Below are 18,624 nucleotides of genomic sequence, written 5' to 3' on the forward strand. Positions count from 1 at the left end.
TGTTGCTACAAGCTGCTGTGTAAGTTCCAGATGTGGCTGGGATCCTGTGTTGCTGGGGCTGTGGCAGAGGCCTCAGCTGCAGCTCTGGCTGGACCCCGGCCTGGGAACTTCCGTATGCTCAGGTGTGGCCATAAAAATAAAGAAGGGGGGGGTGCGGGGAAGCACAGTGTTCAGTGTTTTGTCATTAACAAAATTAATTTCCTGTGCATAAAAGAATGATCTTTGAATTAAGGTTCTTTGGGTAGTTTTTCTTCTTGTTGTTTTTGACAGAACTTTAAAACTAGCTGCAAGATTTCTAACACATATGCACTTTTTCTCCCAAGATTGAAAAATGAAAAGGCACTGCGTCTCAACCTTATTGGTAAGTGGATTTTCTTTGACATTCTGTCCAGAGTATAGTGACTTCTTCTATTTTCTCTTGATCCTCTCAGTGAAGAGTTTCTATTTTTATCTAAGTGAATTTTCTTTACCAGACTTGATTAAAACAAAGTAAAATAAATCATTAAACTCTTAGAACAAATAGTGTTAATAATATCTGGCTCAGTTTTCTAGACACTGTTTAGTATCTACCTACTTACCTGTCTTCATCCATTTCTCTCTCTCAAGTTTAATTTCTAGCATGAGAATTATGATGGATTTTGGAAACATTTATATTTAATGTCATGAATATATACACCCTCAGTCTGTATTTCAGTGTCATAATTTTTGTATTTGTGTTTGTGTTTGGTCAAATTCATTATTGTTAAGTTTGTACTGACAAGTCAAGATTTCAAGATTTCAGAAGTGGATATTCAGCTTTATTATTAAAATGAAAGATATTCATTCTTAACTCTAATGCTTTATCAGGAGATAGGTTATCAGTAAATCTCGGTAGGGCCATTTCTTGATGTGTAACATTGATAAATCTCATCCAAGGTGACATCCCAATGGTCAGGTTCACTTGTAAGGAGGTAGCCTGTTACTCTTTGATAACAAGTGCTGGTCCCGCTGCACCTTAGCTGGCAGATCTCATATGTGTATGGTATTTACTGACTGTGAGGCCCTGGGCAAGTCACTTAACCTTTCTTATCAGTCAGTGGGCGTAATCATGGCACTAATCTTCAGGATTGTAAAAGTCTTGGCATCATACGTGCTGCTTATTACCTATCCAGCAAATATTACCCTCTTATTAATCTAATCAAACTCATTCTGTTACTTTGGGCAAGTTCTATCCTTTGCTTTATAAATACTTAGAAGTTCATGTTCTGTTAAGGTATTCTTTCTAAAACTATTTTTTGTATCTTTATTAGATAAGAAATATATGCAGAAAAGTAACCCTCCTACCTGTTTCTTATCTCCAAATTAAAATGTGACAGTTTAACTTCTGACAGACTGGTTTAGTTAGCTTTGAGCCCACATAGAACTTCATATTTAACTTTGAAATGAATTTTGGTCCTGTTTTAAACACATTGATGTTGAAAATTCTAATGAACACCTCTGCTTAAATGATGACTCGTAGTGGTAAACTATCTTGGTACTTGTTGCAGGTGAAAAACTGCAGTGGTTTCAAAATCATCTCGATCCCCAAAAAGTACGATATTCAAAGAGAGCCGCTTGCAACTTAATTGAAAGGTAAATGCCGGGCATATTATGAGCAGAGGGTCAGTAAGAGGGATTCCTTCTTACTGACTGTGGTTCTTCAAGAGGCAGAGTTTTTATTCTGGATTTACAGATGGCAAATGGGCTTCGTTACCAGAAGAGACCTTGGATTCCTGTACTAGCTTAGCCATTTTAGTAGGTTTGTTCCAGGCTGGGCCTCAGAGCGTGTTTTGTTTTCTTTCTTTCTTTTTTTTTGTTTTGTTTTTTTCTTTTTCTTTTTAGGGATGCACCTGCAGCATATGGAAATTCCCAGGCTGGGGATCAAATGGGAGGTGCAGCTGCCAGCAACGCCACAGCCACAGCAACCCAGGATCCAGGCTTTGTCTGCGACCTATACCACACCTCATGACAACACCAGATCCTTAACCCACTGAGCAAGGCCAGGGCTTGAACCCACATCCTCATGGATACTAGTTGGGTTCGTAACCTGCTGAGACACAGCAGGAACTCCCTCTCAGAGCGGTCGGTATTAAGCCAGTTTCTTGGCTTCCTGGAGAAACGTCCTCTAAATTGACATCTGGAGACAGGGTTAGCAGGTTGAAGTGAAATAGTGTGTACAGCCTCTAGGCAGAGGGAGCAAACTCTGAAAGACCCAGGGGGAGAGCAGTATATTTGTTTTTGTTTGTTTGTTTGTTTGTTTTTTTGTCTTTTTTGTTGTTGTTGTTGTTATTGTTGCTATTTCTTGGGCCGCTCCCACAGCATATGGAGGTTCCCAAGGCTAGGGGTCGAATCGGAGCTGCAGCCGCCAGCCTACGCCAGAGCCACAGCAACGCAGGATCCGAGCCGCGTCTGCAACCTACACCACAGCTCACGGCAACGCCGGATCGTTAACCCACTGAGCAAGGGCAGGGATCGAACCCGCAACCTCATGGTTCCTAGTCAGATTCGTTAACCACTGCGCCACGACGGGAACTCCAGAGCAGTGTATTTGTGATGCCACACATTTAATAGGACTGAAATCATAGGCTCAAGGAAGGGACTGTGGTCACCGGATAAGTAGCCAGCTCCTGAAAGATCTCAGAGGGCAGTGTACAAGTGTGGGCTGTATCGAGGACAATGGGAAGTGTGGGAGACTGACAGCACGCCCTGGGGTGGTCACACTTAGACTTCAGAAAGACCGCTGCAATGAGAATGAGAGAAGGATGAAGGGCAGGCCAAGGTGGGCACTGTCCTGTGAAGGTTGTGGACTAACTGACCCCGATGTCTTGTTTTCCAGGTATCTGAGTCGGTTCAACGACGAGCTGGAGCAGATAGAGCTGCAGAATGACGTCAGGGCCAGGCAGGGGAGGCGGCATTGCGCACGAGAGGCGGCCATCAGGCAGACGGTGCAGCGCGAGCGACAGCAGTTCCAGGGCTATGGCTTCGGTGTGTCTCCTGGTCCCCTCTAGTCACAGTTGGGGCCCTTTCAGGGTTTAGCATTACTCACTGTTTGCTTGACTTTGATTTTCTTCCTTTTGAGTATTTGGAGTAATTTTTGAATTCTCTTTTTTTTTTTTCCCCTGGGTGCCCCAAACCCTCACTTCTGACAGTGACATCACCTTCTGTGACTGACGTTCCCATTGGCATACACTGCATTTGTTTTGTTTTGGTGTCACTACTTGCCCACCTCCAGCTATGTGGTGTTTCTGTAGCATATGTGCTGCGTCCTTCTGGTCCTGTAATTCTGCAGTAACAAGCCATTCTTGAGATACAGTAGAAGTCAAGCTTGCTCTTCATCTTATACCATTTCCTAAAGACCAGTGTGTCCCAACACTGAAGGTCCACGCCTGGTGGGAGAGTGAGGGCCTGCACAGTGTGCAGACAGGAGACCGCCCAGCGGCTATATGTGGCCTAAGGGTGGTGTTGGCTGGGCTATTAGTTGTCAGTATGAAAACATCTGCTGATCTCATGGGGAGCTGTAGATTTCTGGCTTCTCTTAAAGTGTCATGTCTGGCACTGTCACATGTCACCTGCTAGAGCAGCATGGCAGCTGTCCCTGCAGTCCTGAGTGCACTGCCTCAAGCTTACTGCTTCCTTTACATTCCCTGCCTGGCCTCTGTAGGCCATAGTGTTCTGTGGATTTGCTTGGAAAGTAAGTACATGAAATGTCTCATAGCAGAAGTAGATTTTTAAACTTTAATAGTATCAGCAGTAAAGTATAGGACCTTTAAGGACCTACCCTGGGGTTATAGTTGTGCAGGTCCAGCCTATCCTTGGTGATGTTGTGGGCAGGGAAGGGGGGCACCCCCACAGGCATTTTCCCCTGCAGCCAGTGTTGTGTTGGTCCCATCCTGGCAGTTCTCACTGTGCTTGCAGGGTGTGCAACAGCCACCAGGAGAAAAATGGGATTCGGCGCTTACAGGTTCTGGCTGGCAGAATGGGCCCTGGGGCCCTGCCTCAGCTACAGCCCCCGGTGGGTACCTAGGATTTCACACTTCACTCTTTATAAGGCACCAGGAGGGTGAATGGGGTCACTCTGGTGGTCAGTTAATAGGTCACCCCAGCTTTATGCTGGGTGGACCCCATGGGAGGGGCAGTTGTTTTCTCAACATCTGGTTGTTTAGCTCGAGCCATGTCAGAGGCTGGCAGCAGGCTCAGAGATGGGCATCTTCCCAGTGGATGTCCTGGCGGTTCTCACCCACTGGTGATACTAGGAACCTGAGTGGATGGCGGTTCCTCTTGGTCAGTCCTGAGAAGTGATTTCTTAACTGAAAAAGCAGCAGAAGAGCTGGAGAACTGGCTGGATCTGCCTTAAGTCCTTATGGCTTTTACTGTGTGACAGGGCAGGCTCTTTCCTGCTCACTCCTGGCCTTGGGTCTTTGGTTTAAAAATAGAGGTAACTTACTTATCTACCTCCTTCCCAGGTTATTTCAAAGTCAGGTGAGGTTTAGTGTCTCAGGTGCCTAATGTTGGACCTTGTATATGAAGTTGAGGAAGAGTCAGCCTGAGTTTGTCTGTGCTCGGCATCTCCATCTCCTCCTTTTCCATTTTATTTGGAGCCCCTTAAATAGGCTCTTGTAGCCACCACTGGACACCAGACCTTATCACTGACTGCCTGTAAGCTGCTAAGACAGAGGGTGACTGCGGCCAGCTTTCCTGCAGCATTGGGTACAGACGCCCTGAGACTTCCCGTTCCTGGTTTCTCCCAGCTCACTGCCCTGACTCCAGTTCCCATCTCCTCACAAACCATCAGTTCAGGGCCCTGTCCTTGGGCCTTCTCTCTTTACTTTTCTTTCTCTCTCTCTCTTTTTTTTTTTTTTTTAAAACTATTTTAGGGCTGCGCTCGTGGAATATGGAGGTTCCTAGGCTAGGGGTCGAATCAGAACTGTAGCTGCCAGCCTAGGCCACAGCCACAGCAATGCCAGATCCAAGCTGCATCTGCGACCTACACCACAGATCATGGCAATGCCGGATCCTTAACCCACTGAGGAAGGCCAGGGATGGAACCGGCATCCTCATGGATCCTAGTTGTGTTTGTTACCACTGAGCCACGAAGGGAACCTTACCCTCCTCTCTTTTCTATTTATACCCATTCCCAAATTGATCTCATTCAGTCCTGTGACTTTAAATACCATCTAAGTGCTCATAACTTCCAAACATATTGTCCACTCTGACTCATGACTGTTACTCCAGACTTGCACCATCAAATTTGAGTTTCTCAGAAACTCTGCTCCAATGTCTCCTGGGCATTGCCAACTCCACATGTCCCAAAGCAAAGCCCAGCTTCCCATGAGAATCATGTCTGAGTCAGTGATGTTATCGTGAGCTGTCGCTCATGCCAGACCCTGCAGACATTCTCATCCCACATCCAGCTCCTCAGTGAGGTGTGCTCAGTGTCTGAGCCTGCGCAGGCCATCTCGGTCCCAGCGTGCCATCCTGTCAGCCTCCCTGTGGCCTCTGCTCAGCCTGTTCATCCTTTAGCTGCCCAGTTAATTCAAGTGATTGACAGAGCACCTCAGGCAGCTTCTGCTGATGGGGCCACTCTTGAGCTCGCACCTCCTGTTCTTCCAGTCACCCCCAGGACTTGCACCAGACTTGGAGGTTGTCTGGTGAAGAAAGCTTTGTGAACTCCAGCAAGCTTACAGCGCCTAGAAACACTTAAGCAACTTATCCCAAGTGCTGTTTTGATAAGGGGATAAAAGGGTCAAAGAGGACCAGACTCTAATATCCCATACCCCATGGAGGTATAACTGGTTCTGACTCACTTGATTAGGATATAAAACTTTTTTGTGCTTAATTTATACCTTTTAAACATCTGGCTTTTCATACTCTTATTTTCCAAAGCTGTTGTAAAAGTCAGTGTACAGTTGTGTCAAACATTTTTGTTTTATCTTTTTCATTAATTGATACTGGATTTTAATTAATACTTTATCACAGTAGCCAATATTTCACAGCATTGTTCCATTTTTTGCTCTACCTGCCTCTTTTGTTCCATCAGTAAGGATGGTCATGAGTATCTTTGTTTTTTGGTTTTTTTTTTTTTTTTGTCTTTTCAGGGCCGTACCCACGGCACATGTTGGTTCCCAGGCTAGGGGTCTAATCAGAGCTGTTGCTGCTGGCCTATGCCAGAGCCACAGCAATGCCAGATCTAAGTTGTGTCTGCAACCTACACTATAGCTAATGGCAACACCAGATCCTTAACTCACTGAGCAAGGCCAGAGATTGAACCCACAACCTCATGGTTCCTAGTCGGATTCATTTCCTCTGCGCCACAATGGGAACTCCTATGATAAACTTTCTAATCTTGGAAAGGCACTATTGTATATCTGGTTTTTACTAAAAATGGCTTCAAACTTTATTGGACTTTAGTAAGCATATATTGGTTATAGTTTATTTTTTAAATTTTTTTACATTTTTAATAATATTTCTTAATGTTAAATAATCCGTGCATTCCTCAGATAAAACTCTACTTTGCCAAAGTGAATTATATGCTCAAAAAAATTATACTTTTCATCGAGAAAATATTTAAAAATCTAGCATGGTTTTTAGGGGATTGATAGTTAGAATTTGCCAGGTACCTTTGTGGTTTAAAAGGACAAGGTTTATTTTGTGGATAGGTTTATTTTATCTCACAGATTCTGTGCTGGAATATATTATTTAATAGTGTTCTTTTTTAATAATCTTAAACGAAGTTCTTTATACTTGCAAAATTTACTTTTCATTAGCATTATAATCGTGCTTTGAAATTTTGTATTGCTTTGGATGTTCTCGCTGACTGTCAGTTATTTGTTGTTTCTTTTTTTTTTTTTTCTTTTTTAGAGCTGCACCCAAAGCATGTGGAGGTTCCCAGGCTAGGGGTCAAATTGGAGCTGTTGCTGCTGGCCACAGCCACAGCAACATCAGATCCGAGCTGAGTCTGTGACCTACACCACAGCTCATGGCAACACTGGATCCTTAAGACACTGAGAAAGGCCAGGGATCAAACCTGTGTCCTCATGGATTCTGGTCAGATTAGTTTCCGCTGAGCCACAATGGGAATGCCAGTCTCTTGAGATAATAAATAGGGAAACTATAAATATAATAGAAAACATTTCATAATAGATATAAATTATTTTCTTTCCCAGAGATTCCAGACATCTTAAATGCAAGTAATCTGAAGATTTTCAGGTGAGTGTCCCTTTTATTGTTCTTTCAAACTGTGTGTAAAGTACATGAGACCCAGTCTCTTCCTCCAGCTGCCGACTTGATGGCCCAGAGTCCCACCCGCACTGTTTGCAGCTCCTGCTTCTGGAGAAGATGGTTAGCGGGAAATGGTACCAAGGGAGGCACTGGATCTGAAGAGTGGGTTGGCCCAGTGGTCTCTCTAGTGGTACCTGTGACCAGAGAGAGCAGTCAGTAGATTTCAGGTTCTTTGTCTTTAGGAAATAATTTTTATTAATCACTTTGGTCTTAGCTAGATTGTGTTGATCAGTCTGAAATTTTCTTGAAATTAGATGGATTTTAATCCATATTATTTGAAACCATTAAGCTTATTTTATATATTTATATATCTGAATTTATAGAAAATATATAATATATTAGCTCTAATAGAATTTGTTGATCATATTAAGAAATAGTTCACTTTTTAGCCCATGTACTTGTATTTATCATGTAAATGCATGGAACTTAAGAGTCTTTTTATACTTTAAATTTTTTTTGCTTGTATTAATCAGAGACACAAATGTTCTCTTTGTTCCTAAAACAGTGTATATCCTACCTCTCCAAAGAAAGCCAGAACTGAGAAGTTGTTAGCGTAGACTGTTGTTATCGCTGGTTATAGTTCACGTCTCAAAATGGGCTTCACATTGTTCCTTCAGTAACTGAACTCAAGATTGTCACAGAAGTGTGACATTGAAAAAGTAAAAGTTTTCTGTTACAACCATAAACACTTTGATAACTGGGGCTTAGCTGTGCTTCCATTGTGTGTGTAAAAGACTGTCCAGGATGGCAGAGTTCCTGCCTCTGAGCCCCGGGGTACCCTGTGTCCTGGTGAAGGGAGTGTGTGGTGAGGGAGAAGGAACAGAGCAGGCCTCCTTGTAGCCTCTGCCGGGTGTTTCCGGTATCGTGCTGGAGATGTCGAGTCAGTGGAGGTCTGTGCAGTAGCTTGGCGAGGAAATGCAGTCAGTGTGGGCAAGGCAAACCTTGGCCGTGTGACATGTCTCCTCCTCATGCATTGGGGTCTGCTGTAAACTCAGAAAATTTTCATCTCTGAGGTTTGAATACTGCCTTTATTGCTTCCCTCCTTCCCCCACACCACCCCCCATGCTCTCTTTTGTCTAGGGAATGGGATTTTGATCTGAAGAAGTTGCCAAATATTAAAATGAGGAAGATTTGTGCTAATGATGCACTGCCTAAGAAGTGCAAGCGGAGAACGGATCCAGCCATAGACAGAGACTTGGGGGAGCTGGAACTGAAAGATGAGTCCAGTGACAGTGACACGGACCAGGAGATGACCGCAGTGGAGTGATTGTCCTTCCTTAAGCTGCAGATGATTGGAGAACCTCATGTTACACTTGAATCGATTATGGAAAATAGTTGTCTAGATACAAGAATTCCTTATTAACTCATTCTCTTAAATGACAAGAATCCGTTTGCAGTTTCAAAAACAGTATTACGATTTTTACTTAAAAATGAGCATTGCTTTTCTTATACATTAGGATGTTGGACTAGGTAGGAGTGATCTCTCTGAATCTCTGAGCTGAATGAACAGTATGAATGAGGACAAACGTGTTGTACTTTTCCCCTAACATTTGCTTGGAATAACCTAATCTCACACTTAGGGCCGTGGCAGCAGCTACTGAAGGTTACTGTGGATACCTCTTGAGCAGTGGTGATGGCAGAATTGCCTTTTAGTAGTGAGGTTTCATTATTCTTCCTCTTACATTAATCTGTTTTCTTTCCTTGTGAAGGGGAATATGTGATATAGAATTTATATACACATATGGGTTGTACATTGCTTTTATTTATTGCCTTTGAGCCAGAGTTAGTTAAATGGTTAAAAACAAAATCAAACAGGAGTCCTTGTTATGTAGAGCTCCTGTGCTTAAACTGTTATCTTGATAAAGGGGATAAATGGTTTCAGGTTAGCTCTTTTGATTTCTATATTATTTTTTACTTTCTCATTGTGAAAAATGATAGGTTGTTTTTTGTGGAAACAGCAAGATTATAGAAAAGTAGTTATTTCAGTTGTGTTATTTTTTTCTTCTAAAAGATAAATTAAATTGACATATAGCTCAGTATTTCCAGTATCATGAAAAAACATGAATGTGCAGAATGTTCCTCACAGAACTTGAGAAATGCAAGTATCTTTTAGTCTTTTTATAAAGAATGCAATGGAAGTGTATTTGAGTATTTTCAAGGAAAAAAAAGTTTTATGAGGTAACTGAGTATCACTAAGCCTTACTAACAGTTTTTTACTTTAGAAAATTAAAAATAAAACATTTCTATAATTTCACTTTGTAAGTTGTCTAATTATTTAGTTTTCAGTAATTTACTGATTGATTGATTTGGCTACAGTAAGCCATGAAAAAGTGTGGTTTTATGATTATGTAGTTGGTTCCTGTCTCTTCAATCATCGGAAAAGTCCTTTTTGGGGGAAAGGATTCAGTTTTATTTTCAAAACTGCTATAAAAACTGAGACATAAATTATGGTAAAGAGAATAAGAATTGGTCTGATATTTAAAAAGCATTGGTGTTAGATGATTAACTTGTGAAAATGGCAGATCATTTTTCCTCTCAGACATTTGTTTCTAGCTTTCCCTGTGCTATCAAAGCAAAAAATGGAGCAAGCTATACTGCTTGGAACTAGAACAGGTAAATATTTGTTGAATGAATGAATTTAGGGCCATAATTGTCATGTTACTCCTGGCTCGACCAAAGTAGCCTAAGAGATAATTTGTCTTGAGAGTAATGCTCTTAAATGACCCCCTAGTCATCTGTAGAATGTGTTCTTTTGCAGTGATGCTTATCAGGCCCCTTTTCTGTCGGTAGTGCACCATGTTTTGTTCAGTCCATGGCCATGGAGCAGAGTGAAAGTGACCTTTTGTTGACACTTGTGTGTACACTAGTGGGTGGCAAATAGTAAAAGGGCAAATAGTAGATGCTTTAGACATTGCAGGCCAAGTGCAGTCCTGTTGCATTTGTGTGTGTGCGTGCGTGCGTGCGTGTGTGTGTGTGTGTGTGTGTGTGTGTGTAAAAGAGACCACCCTTTAAAAATACAAAAGCCATCTTGGCCTTCCCCACTAGACTACAGGCTAGATTTGGCCTGCTGGGCCTGGTTTGCCAACCCTGGTCTGCACCTAGGGACTAGGGATACCTTTCTGAGCTCAGCTCTGTAACTCCTGTGTCTGTGGTCGCTGTCCCTAATGTCTGGTCACCTCCTTGCCTTGCTGACATAGATCTCCCTGTAGGTCTCTTCACCTCAAGGAGATGTTTCTACTCCTAGGGTCCTTGTGCTTCAGGGGCAGGAGGTTGAATGGGTGTCCCCTTGGCTCAGTGCCACTTCCAGATCATATCTCCGTAATCCTTTGAAGCTATCGTTGTCCCCATTTCCTTACTTCCTATTGCAAATACTACAGTCCATTCACTTCTGTTTCAGCCATTTTTGTGATTCCTTCAGTCTTGTGGATGATAGATCTCACTCTGTGACCTTGAGACCTCCCAGCCTTTCTCTAACCCATCAGGGCCCTCAGTGCTCACACCAGGATCTCCTGTGACTTGGGCATTCCTTGTCCCTTGTCCCCCCAACCCCCTCAACCCTGCTGAAGCTCTGCATTGGCTCCTGTCTTCAGCTTGGATTCAGAGCTCCTAGCTGCCACCTTGTGTGTGCTTTCAGTTCACCTTTCAAAACTAAACCAGCCAAGGTTGAGTGTTGCAACAGGTTAATGATCTGGCTTGTCGCTGTGGAGGCTCAGGTTCCAGTGCAGTGGGTTAAGGATGCAGTATTGCTGCAGCTGCTGCATAAGTTGGATTCTGTTCCTGGCTTGGGGACATACATATATGCCTTGGATGTGGCCAAAAAAGTGGAAAAAAAAAAATAAACGAAGCAAGCTCATTTACTGTCTGTCTCCTTCGAACCTGCTGGCTCAGCCCAGCTGGAGAATAACAGATAGTCTGTTTCCCCCTCCGTCTGCAGGTCTCCAGGGGATTCTCAGAACTGCTGAGGATGTCCACTGTCCCTAAAAAACTCGCTTTCCAACTTTGAGATAATTATTTTACAACTTTCCAGTGGACTTTAGTACTTGTCTCCTCAGCACTAGGTTGTTGACTTTTTATACATCACTGAGAAAATGGAAACTATTGTTTACTTTTTAATTTGATAGATGTGGTAGCTTTTGTCCTTCAAAGGCAAATACTCATATTCTGAATCCCACTCCGTGTTAGCTTCTCAGACACCTTGATTCTCCCCAAGTTCTTTACCTGATTTCTGAAGCCAGAGGAGCCTGTGCCTCATCCTTGATTCTTCCCCTGCTCTTTTCCACCCTAGCGCCCCCCCCCTCACCCCCATCTCATTCAGTTAGTATTTTTGCTTCAGTTTTTGAGATGGAGACTGGGCAGCCCCTGCCAGGCCCTGCCAGGCCCTCTCTCCCAAATCAGGCTTGTACTACGTGCAGTCACTTCTGACTGACCTCATGCCACCGTTCTTGTCCTTTAAATCCACTCTTGAGAGTTGCTTGTGAAATTTTTAGTTTTTTTTTTTAAGTTTTATTTAAGTTGGTTGTGTTTATATAATTGGTTTACAAGGTTGTGATCATTTCTGTTGTACAACAGCAATTCAATTATACATGTACACACATCCTGAATTTTTAAAAATGTACACTAAAATGTGCTACTTCTTTGTCCAATATTTTTGTAATATGTCATCACATTTTTTAATGGTTTATTTGATGGGGCGTAGTTTTACTTCTGACCACTTTTTTTTTTAAGGTGTTATTTTTTTTAAAAGAAGTTGTAGATTCACATCCAAGTGGAGCAGAGATGGAGCTCTCCTGACACCCCACAGCACAGCCTCCCCCGTTACTGACATGCCCCCCACAAGCAGCACATTTGCTGCTGTTGGTAAACCTGCACTGTTGTCCTATGGGCGTGGAATGAAATCATGGTGGCACCAAGGCCAGAGAAGCCCGGGAGGATCTGATTCCTGACTGCTCCTTCAACCTCAGTGTGCCTCCCCGGGCCCTTGGCTGGCTTCCTTTCAGACACACTGGCCTTCCATCCCTTCCAGAGTGGCCAGGTGTCCCATCTGAGCTGGCACCCCAATCACCTGTATGTCCACTGACCCAGGCTCGGGAGCAGCTGACCTGAGCTTCAGCAGAGTTATGTGCAGTCCTTGTGCAGAACCACACGGGCTCTTATCCTCCGGGAGGACCAGTGAGATGGTCCCTGTACTCCAGTTTTAGATGAGGTGGGAGACCTTCCACCTCTGCCTGGAGAGCTGCTCAGTTGGCATCTTGGGGTCGACTCCCGGCCCCAGGCACCCACCCTTGGTTGTGGTGCTGTCTCATGGCTCCTTTCCATTTTCCCTCAGACAAGACACTCTGGGAGTTGGGCCTCCACTGCTCTTTCTTCTGCCATCTCTCAGTAAGTGATGGACTGTCTTCCTTAGTGCTGATTCTTGCTGGGCGTTTCTTGTCTAGCACTTTGCTGCCCTCCTTGCCATCTCCCTGAGTTAAGAGTCTGCCCCACCCCTTATCGCCTTGGTCTCTGTGCAGCTTCCACTTTGAGGTCATTAGTGAGTGCAGAGAGGCTGCTTCCTGTTGTAGGCGTTTCGTAATTCAGGAGGTGGGACAAGACCACAGATCTGGGCAGAATGAGCTCACACAGAGTCAGGAAAGGCCTGTAGGCACCCTGACTTCACGCTTAGGAGCTGGGGCTCTGGAGTGGGGGTGTTTTCTTTACTAATCACTAGACCTCTTAGATTAGAAACAAATTTCCAAAGTCTTTCTTGTGGAGTTCCCATTGTGGTGCAGTGGAAACGAATCTGACTGGTACTCATGAGGATTCGGGTTCGATCCCTGGCTTTGCTCAGTGGGTTAAGGATCCGGCATTGCGGTGAGCTGTGGTGTAGGTCATAGAAAGGCTTGGATCTGGCCAGCAACTGTAGCTCTGATCTGACCCTAGCCTGGGAACTTCCATATGCAGTGGGTATGGCCCTAAAAAGAAAAAAAAAAAAACAAAAAAAAACCCAAAAAACCTACAAAGACAAAGAACCGCAAAGTCTTAGTATTTTATTATCTCTGGGTAGAAAAATGCTGTTATAGTCTTTCATCTAGCTAAGCCTTATTTATGAGAAAATCCTCTAGATTACATTATGATTTTTCATAAAGTTTTTTTTTGTTTGTTTTTTTAAACTGGGGTTTGGAACTGTATAGATTATTTGCAATGGTTTTCCCTTGTTTACTGCACTTATTTACTCCTTTCTAAAATGTCACGAGTTAATAATCAGCCCGTGTTGGCCTTTAAATAATTATATGTTAGACCTTACTTAAAAACCCAGACCATTGTAAACAATCTTAGGAACCCAAGGCCGTTTGTTGCAGATACAAATCTGCAGAATCCAGGTAAGTTAGGCAAAAAGTATAGAAACCACAACAACGGTTTGGGTCACCTGTTTAATATACAAAGTCTTTTCACAGAGAATTATTTTCTTTTCCTTAACTTGTCTTAGTACACATTATTCACAAAACAGGAAATTGTTAATGCCAGAGAATTAGGTAAAACCAAAAAAAGTACAAATGTTCAATCCCCAAAATTGTACACAGTTAAAATAATGCTTCCTTGTTTGCTTTAATGCATTTCAGTTGGGCTTTCTTCAGATGTGGAGGAAACACTGCAGCCCAAAATAACAGTACTTCCTTTCAACTGTATTGATATGTAAAATAGCACCTTTGGGCTGACTTAAGGAAAGATAATTGGTTTTCATTTTTCTTAACCAGAGTGTCAGTCCTACACAGTTACCCTAGAGCAACTACAGTGATGATTGTGATAAATTTTAAGAGTTCCACTTTGTTCTAGAATGTACACTGGCCTAGCGAGGAAAGGTAGCTGTGTCAGGCAGATGGGACAGCCCCCCACCTCACTCTTTGACAGTTAGAATACTTAGTGATGTCATTGCTCTAATGAGCCACTTTTGCAGCCAAAAGATAAATCTTTTAGGGCTACCAAGGACCTCTGCAAAAAGGGTAGGTGGAACTCTGGCCTTCTCTCTGGGGCTGTAATCACGTGTAACAGCACTCACAGTAAGGTCTAACCCCAGGGATTCTGGAAGACTCCTTTGTTTTCCCCATTGCTATATATCCCTGGTCAATGGGAACATTTTTGTTTTGATTTTGACATTTTTGTTTTGTTCATGTTTGTATTAAAAGCTTAATTGCCTTTTGTGTATCACTTAAAGTACTGAATTTCATTTCTTTACAGTTTGATCTTACACAATAAAAGTAAAGGTTCTTTGAAAAGTTAACAGCATACATGTCTTGATAATTTCATGATTATAAAAGCCAAGGTTTTAGTAGAATTGGAATTTTATTCTTCAGTTTAAGTCCTTTGTTTCAGTTCCATTTTATTTCATACATAAACAGGTAAACATGCTTCAAAAAATTGCCACTCTGGAAAGTGATTTTTCTTTTTGATGGGCATATCCAGTCCACAAAAGTGTTGCCACAAAGCCAAACCCGTCCATTGAAGGGGCAAATGTGCCATTGCTACTCAATATAAAAGAGGATAATCAACATTAAGTTTTCAGTGCACACAGCTATTTCAGATTGTTTGAACCATAAACAGGGAAAACTTGAAAGATTTCAATTCAGGAGTTCAGGGTTTTAAAAAGTCAGAATAGCAGAAAAATGTTGACTTTTAAACCGGGTAGGGAGCTATATTATCATCTCATTTCAAGAGAGTCAAAGCCTATTCAAGTTAATTTTGAGAATTTAGATAAGGTTTTAAAACACTATGCCATCTTTCATCATTAACGCATTAATGCTTATCTTTACTTTTCATTCTAGAATTTTCTTAGTGTTTGTTGTACCCCTTAATAAATGAGGCCTGTTTTAGCCAGTTGCTGCAAAATGAGCTTGCTAAAAGGTTTATATAAAGTTTAATTTTTTTTTTCGGTGTAATTCAGGTAAATAATCCTTTTCCTTCCAGAGCAAACAAAAGAGAAATCAACAATTTCTTTGTTTGCTGGTGAATAGATTTGTTCCCTCAGGAGTATTTGTAAATCACTGTTGCCATAGCTAAACCTCAGGGAAAATGGATTAGTAAAATGCTTGGGAAAATTATCAGAGAAAATGAATCACGGTTAGTCCTCTGGCTGAGGTGCCATAAGGCTTTGCTGTCCGTGAGTGTATTAAACTTTGAAAGTGGAAATTTAAGAGGTTAATACAAAGTTCAGTTTGTTTAAGGTCCGTTATGTTATTTTTATCACATGCCACGTCCTTATTTGTGCAAAAGTTTTGGTCCAGTTTAGTTGCCTCAGCTTTGCTTTTCTTGCACCTTCATTCCATACTCCCACAGTTAGTTGTGAGAAAGATGGGCTTTAAACCTTTTGTTTCCTGCCTCCTGAACACCTTGGCGTCCGGCATGTACACTCAGGAACACACACACACCCAAAGTTGGCGCTGTTGACCTCTTTATTTCTGGAAACAGGGACAGTTTGGACTCAGTGCCAGCCACTAGTGACGTAACATCTTTCTCCTCCATAAAGGTGACTTTCTCCTTCCTTTTTCCTGGAATAACCTGCGAGGACACGCGCGCGCCGACCATTACAAAGTGCATCACTGTGGTTTGTACACTGAGGGGCTCATGCTGTGGTCCTGTGTCTTCCTGTTTGCCTTTCCACAGTAATAAACAGGATAGGTAGCAAAAACATCACCTCGATTACGTAAGACATCTCTGACAGGCCACTCTATTTATAACCGTTAATCTAGCTCACTGCAGTATCTTTCACGATCTGGCTTTACATGAATATGCAAAGAATACGGTAATCGGCTGAACTGTCAAACCTGAGCAACTCAATGTATTACTTGTCACAGAACCCGTTGAATATTTTTGCTTCCCAGCTGAGCAAAGGAAATACTGCCAGCTTTTTAAGATACTGTCTAAATGCTTGGTCATAACTACTCATGTACATGTCAAGTTGACACCTCATATGGGTTTAAAAGAAGAAAAAAGTACATTTGACTTAAATAACAAAAAATATTTAATTCTTATTTTCCCCTATCATAAGTGCTTCGTAGTAGCAAACAAATTCATTTCAGAACTTTGCCACAGTCAGGCTGCTTGTGTCAGCCTTTCTGTTTTTTTCCCCTTTAGAAAAATGGTAATTTCATCTAACTCTTCAACCACGATATTTAATTTGATTGAGTGCTTTGTAAAATAACATCTATGATACTTTGAATAAAAGAATGAATTAAGCTGCTGTTTTGAAATATTCAACTTTTAAATGAAGCAGAGGCTCTGTCCCTGATTTGGGGCTGTGCTATCCAACACGGTTAATTCCAACTGAGATACACTGTAGGGATAAAACATACTGGGTTTTGGAAAGCTGGTTCATATATATATAAAAGATAGAAGATATCTCAATAATTTGTTATATTGATGACATTGAAATTATAACTTGGGTATATACTGTTAAATATGGTATCAAAATTCATTTGACATCTTTTTCTAACGGGCTACTAAGAAATTTTTAATTGCATACGTGGCCCACATTTGTGACTTACATTTTATTTCTGTTGGACAACGCTGTTTGAGGGTGACCAGGTAGAGCACAGGATTTCCATGGGTATTTAACAGAGCTAATTAAACTCAAAAATCTCTGAAAATCTACCCTTTATGATTTAAACAGAATTCCAAGTCTTAATATCTTCAAATGTGCATTGCATCTATTTTAAAAAACATGCATCTCTCAAAACAACTGGACTCCACTATAGCCATAAAAACCTGTTGGCTGACAAATATAAATATCAAAATAGGCATTTGCCAGCTTTGCTTCTGATGTGCCTTGGGGAGAATGCAGACAATTTCAAGCATAAAACCAAGTATGAATTTCCAGATGAGCTAGTTAACATTATGAGGCCCTAGAAGAAATACACGTTGCAATGGGAGTCTGTGTTCTTGAATTTTCCCTGCTACTGTGAAGACACGGATCTGTCCATCTGTCCTCATTGCCTAAAAGTGTCCCTTCTCCACAGGTTCTCAATTGTCTCAGATCATTCTCCAGCAAACCTTCCCCATTTCCTCTTCACACTGAGACTCTGCTTCCTGGGATCCCTGGTCCTGCGGTGTTTCTCCTCCTTTCCTTTTTGAGCAAAGTTAAGACAGACGAGTCAAAGAGGCAAGAAGATGAGGAGGGCACTAACATTGCTTCTGGCAGGTATAGTGGCTGGGGGCCAGGCTGCACTCCACTGACCAGGCTCCAGGCTGGCCCATCACACGGGGATGACCTCAGGGGGCCCACCCTCTGCAGGGGGCAGTGCACCAGTGGCCGTCTGGGCTGCAGGCACTGCCCCTGCGGCCTTGGCGTCCGAGCTCGCCTGGCACGGGCAGCTCCTGTCCGGCCTCTTGGCGGTGTCTGGGCAGTTTTGCACAAAGATCACACGATTGTAGGCCTTGAGCCTGCGCCAGAGCTGGACGTAGACTTTGCACTGAACATACATGAAGACCAGGCCCCCTGTGAAGCCAATGGCCACCACCACCAGCTTGGTCCAAAACGGCCACTCAAGGACACCTTGGAAACAGAAGAGAGACCATTATCCTAAGTTGTCATCCATGAATCTCAGGTCATTTCTTCCTATGGTTCCTTCAAAAGACCACACCTGCCTGCTGGCTTCATAGGTAAGGAATCTCTCATAATAGCTGGTAAGATTTATAACCTGAGTTGCTTATTTGCCTTAAAATTCTCGAGGTGTTGTTAAAATAGCACACAGGGAGAAGTTCTCTGACCTGCCTCTGCAGGGACATTCCCCTTTGTACTTACCATGACTACCAGGTGCTACATCAACACTTTGACACTTACTTCACATTTATTCCTTACAGCTGAATCTTTAAGGAAGGCTAATGCACATACTGAGGGAAAGAAGCAGACTTAAAAAAATACTTTTGGGAACTCCCTGGTGGCCTGGTGGTTAAGGATCCAGTGTTGTCACTGCTGTGGCACAGATTTGATTCCTGGCCAGGGAACCTCCATGTTCCATGGGAGCAGCCAAAAAATAAAATGATGAAACTAAAATAAAACAATATAAAATAAAACAAAACTCTTTTAGGAAGGTAAAGTAATAGTGTACCCATGTATGGGGTTGTAACACTACAAGGCCTCCTGCCTACCTTCATTACCTTTAAAATTTAAGGAAAAAAAAAAAAAAAGAAGAAGCTGGGACATCTCACCAGAGTGAGAAAGGATTCCTGATTCCAGACCCACATAAGACCTAGGATCTTAGTCATCACCCATTTTATCCATCTTATATTTTGTTACTGAGAACCATCCCTTTTTTTTTTTTTTCTTCCCTTTTTAGGGCTGCACCTTCAGCCAGG

At 42.5% G+C, this 18,624-nt stretch overlaps 2 protein-coding genes across 4 annotated transcripts in view; one reads left to right on the top strand and one right to left on the bottom strand.

The window, feature by feature from the left end:
* The window catches only part of TMA16 (translation machinery associated 16 homolog), a 28,161-nt gene extending 18,611 nt beyond the window's left edge, over positions 1–9,550 (top strand). The window contains exons 3-8 of one of the 2 annotated variants that reach the window (XM_021100589.1): positions 324–361; positions 1,527–1,611; positions 2,855–3,003; positions 3,934–4,030; positions 7,182–7,224; positions 8,377–9,550. In XM_021100589.1, the coding sequence (XP_020956248.1) occupies positions 324–361; positions 1,527–1,611; positions 2,855–3,003; positions 3,934–4,030; positions 7,182–7,209 (397 nt within the window). In that variant the 3' untranslated portion in view covers positions 7,210–7,224; positions 8,377–9,550. The remainder of the gene's footprint in view (positions 1–323; positions 362–1,526; positions 1,612–2,854; positions 3,004–3,933; positions 4,031–7,181; positions 7,225–8,376) is intronic. The other variant, XM_003129012.4, reaches the window with a different exon arrangement.
* The window catches only part of MARCH1 (membrane associated ring-CH-type finger 1), a 575,522-nt gene continuing 570,590 nt past the window's right edge, over positions 13,693–18,624 (bottom strand). For both annotated transcript variants that reach the window (XM_021100588.1, XM_021100587.1), the window contains one exon: positions 13,693–17,821. In XM_021100588.1, coding sequence (XP_020956247.1) covers positions 17,523–17,821 — 299 coding nt within the window. In that variant the 3' untranslated portion in view covers positions 13,693–17,522. The remainder of the gene's footprint in view (positions 17,822–18,624) is intronic.

The sequence above is a fragment of the Sus scrofa genome, chromosome 8, assembly GCF_000003025.6.
Source record: "Sus scrofa isolate TJ Tabasco breed Duroc chromosome 8, Sscrofa11.1, whole genome shotgun sequence".
Classification (NCBI taxonomy): Eukaryota; Metazoa; Chordata; class Mammalia; order Artiodactyla; family Suidae; genus Sus; species Sus scrofa.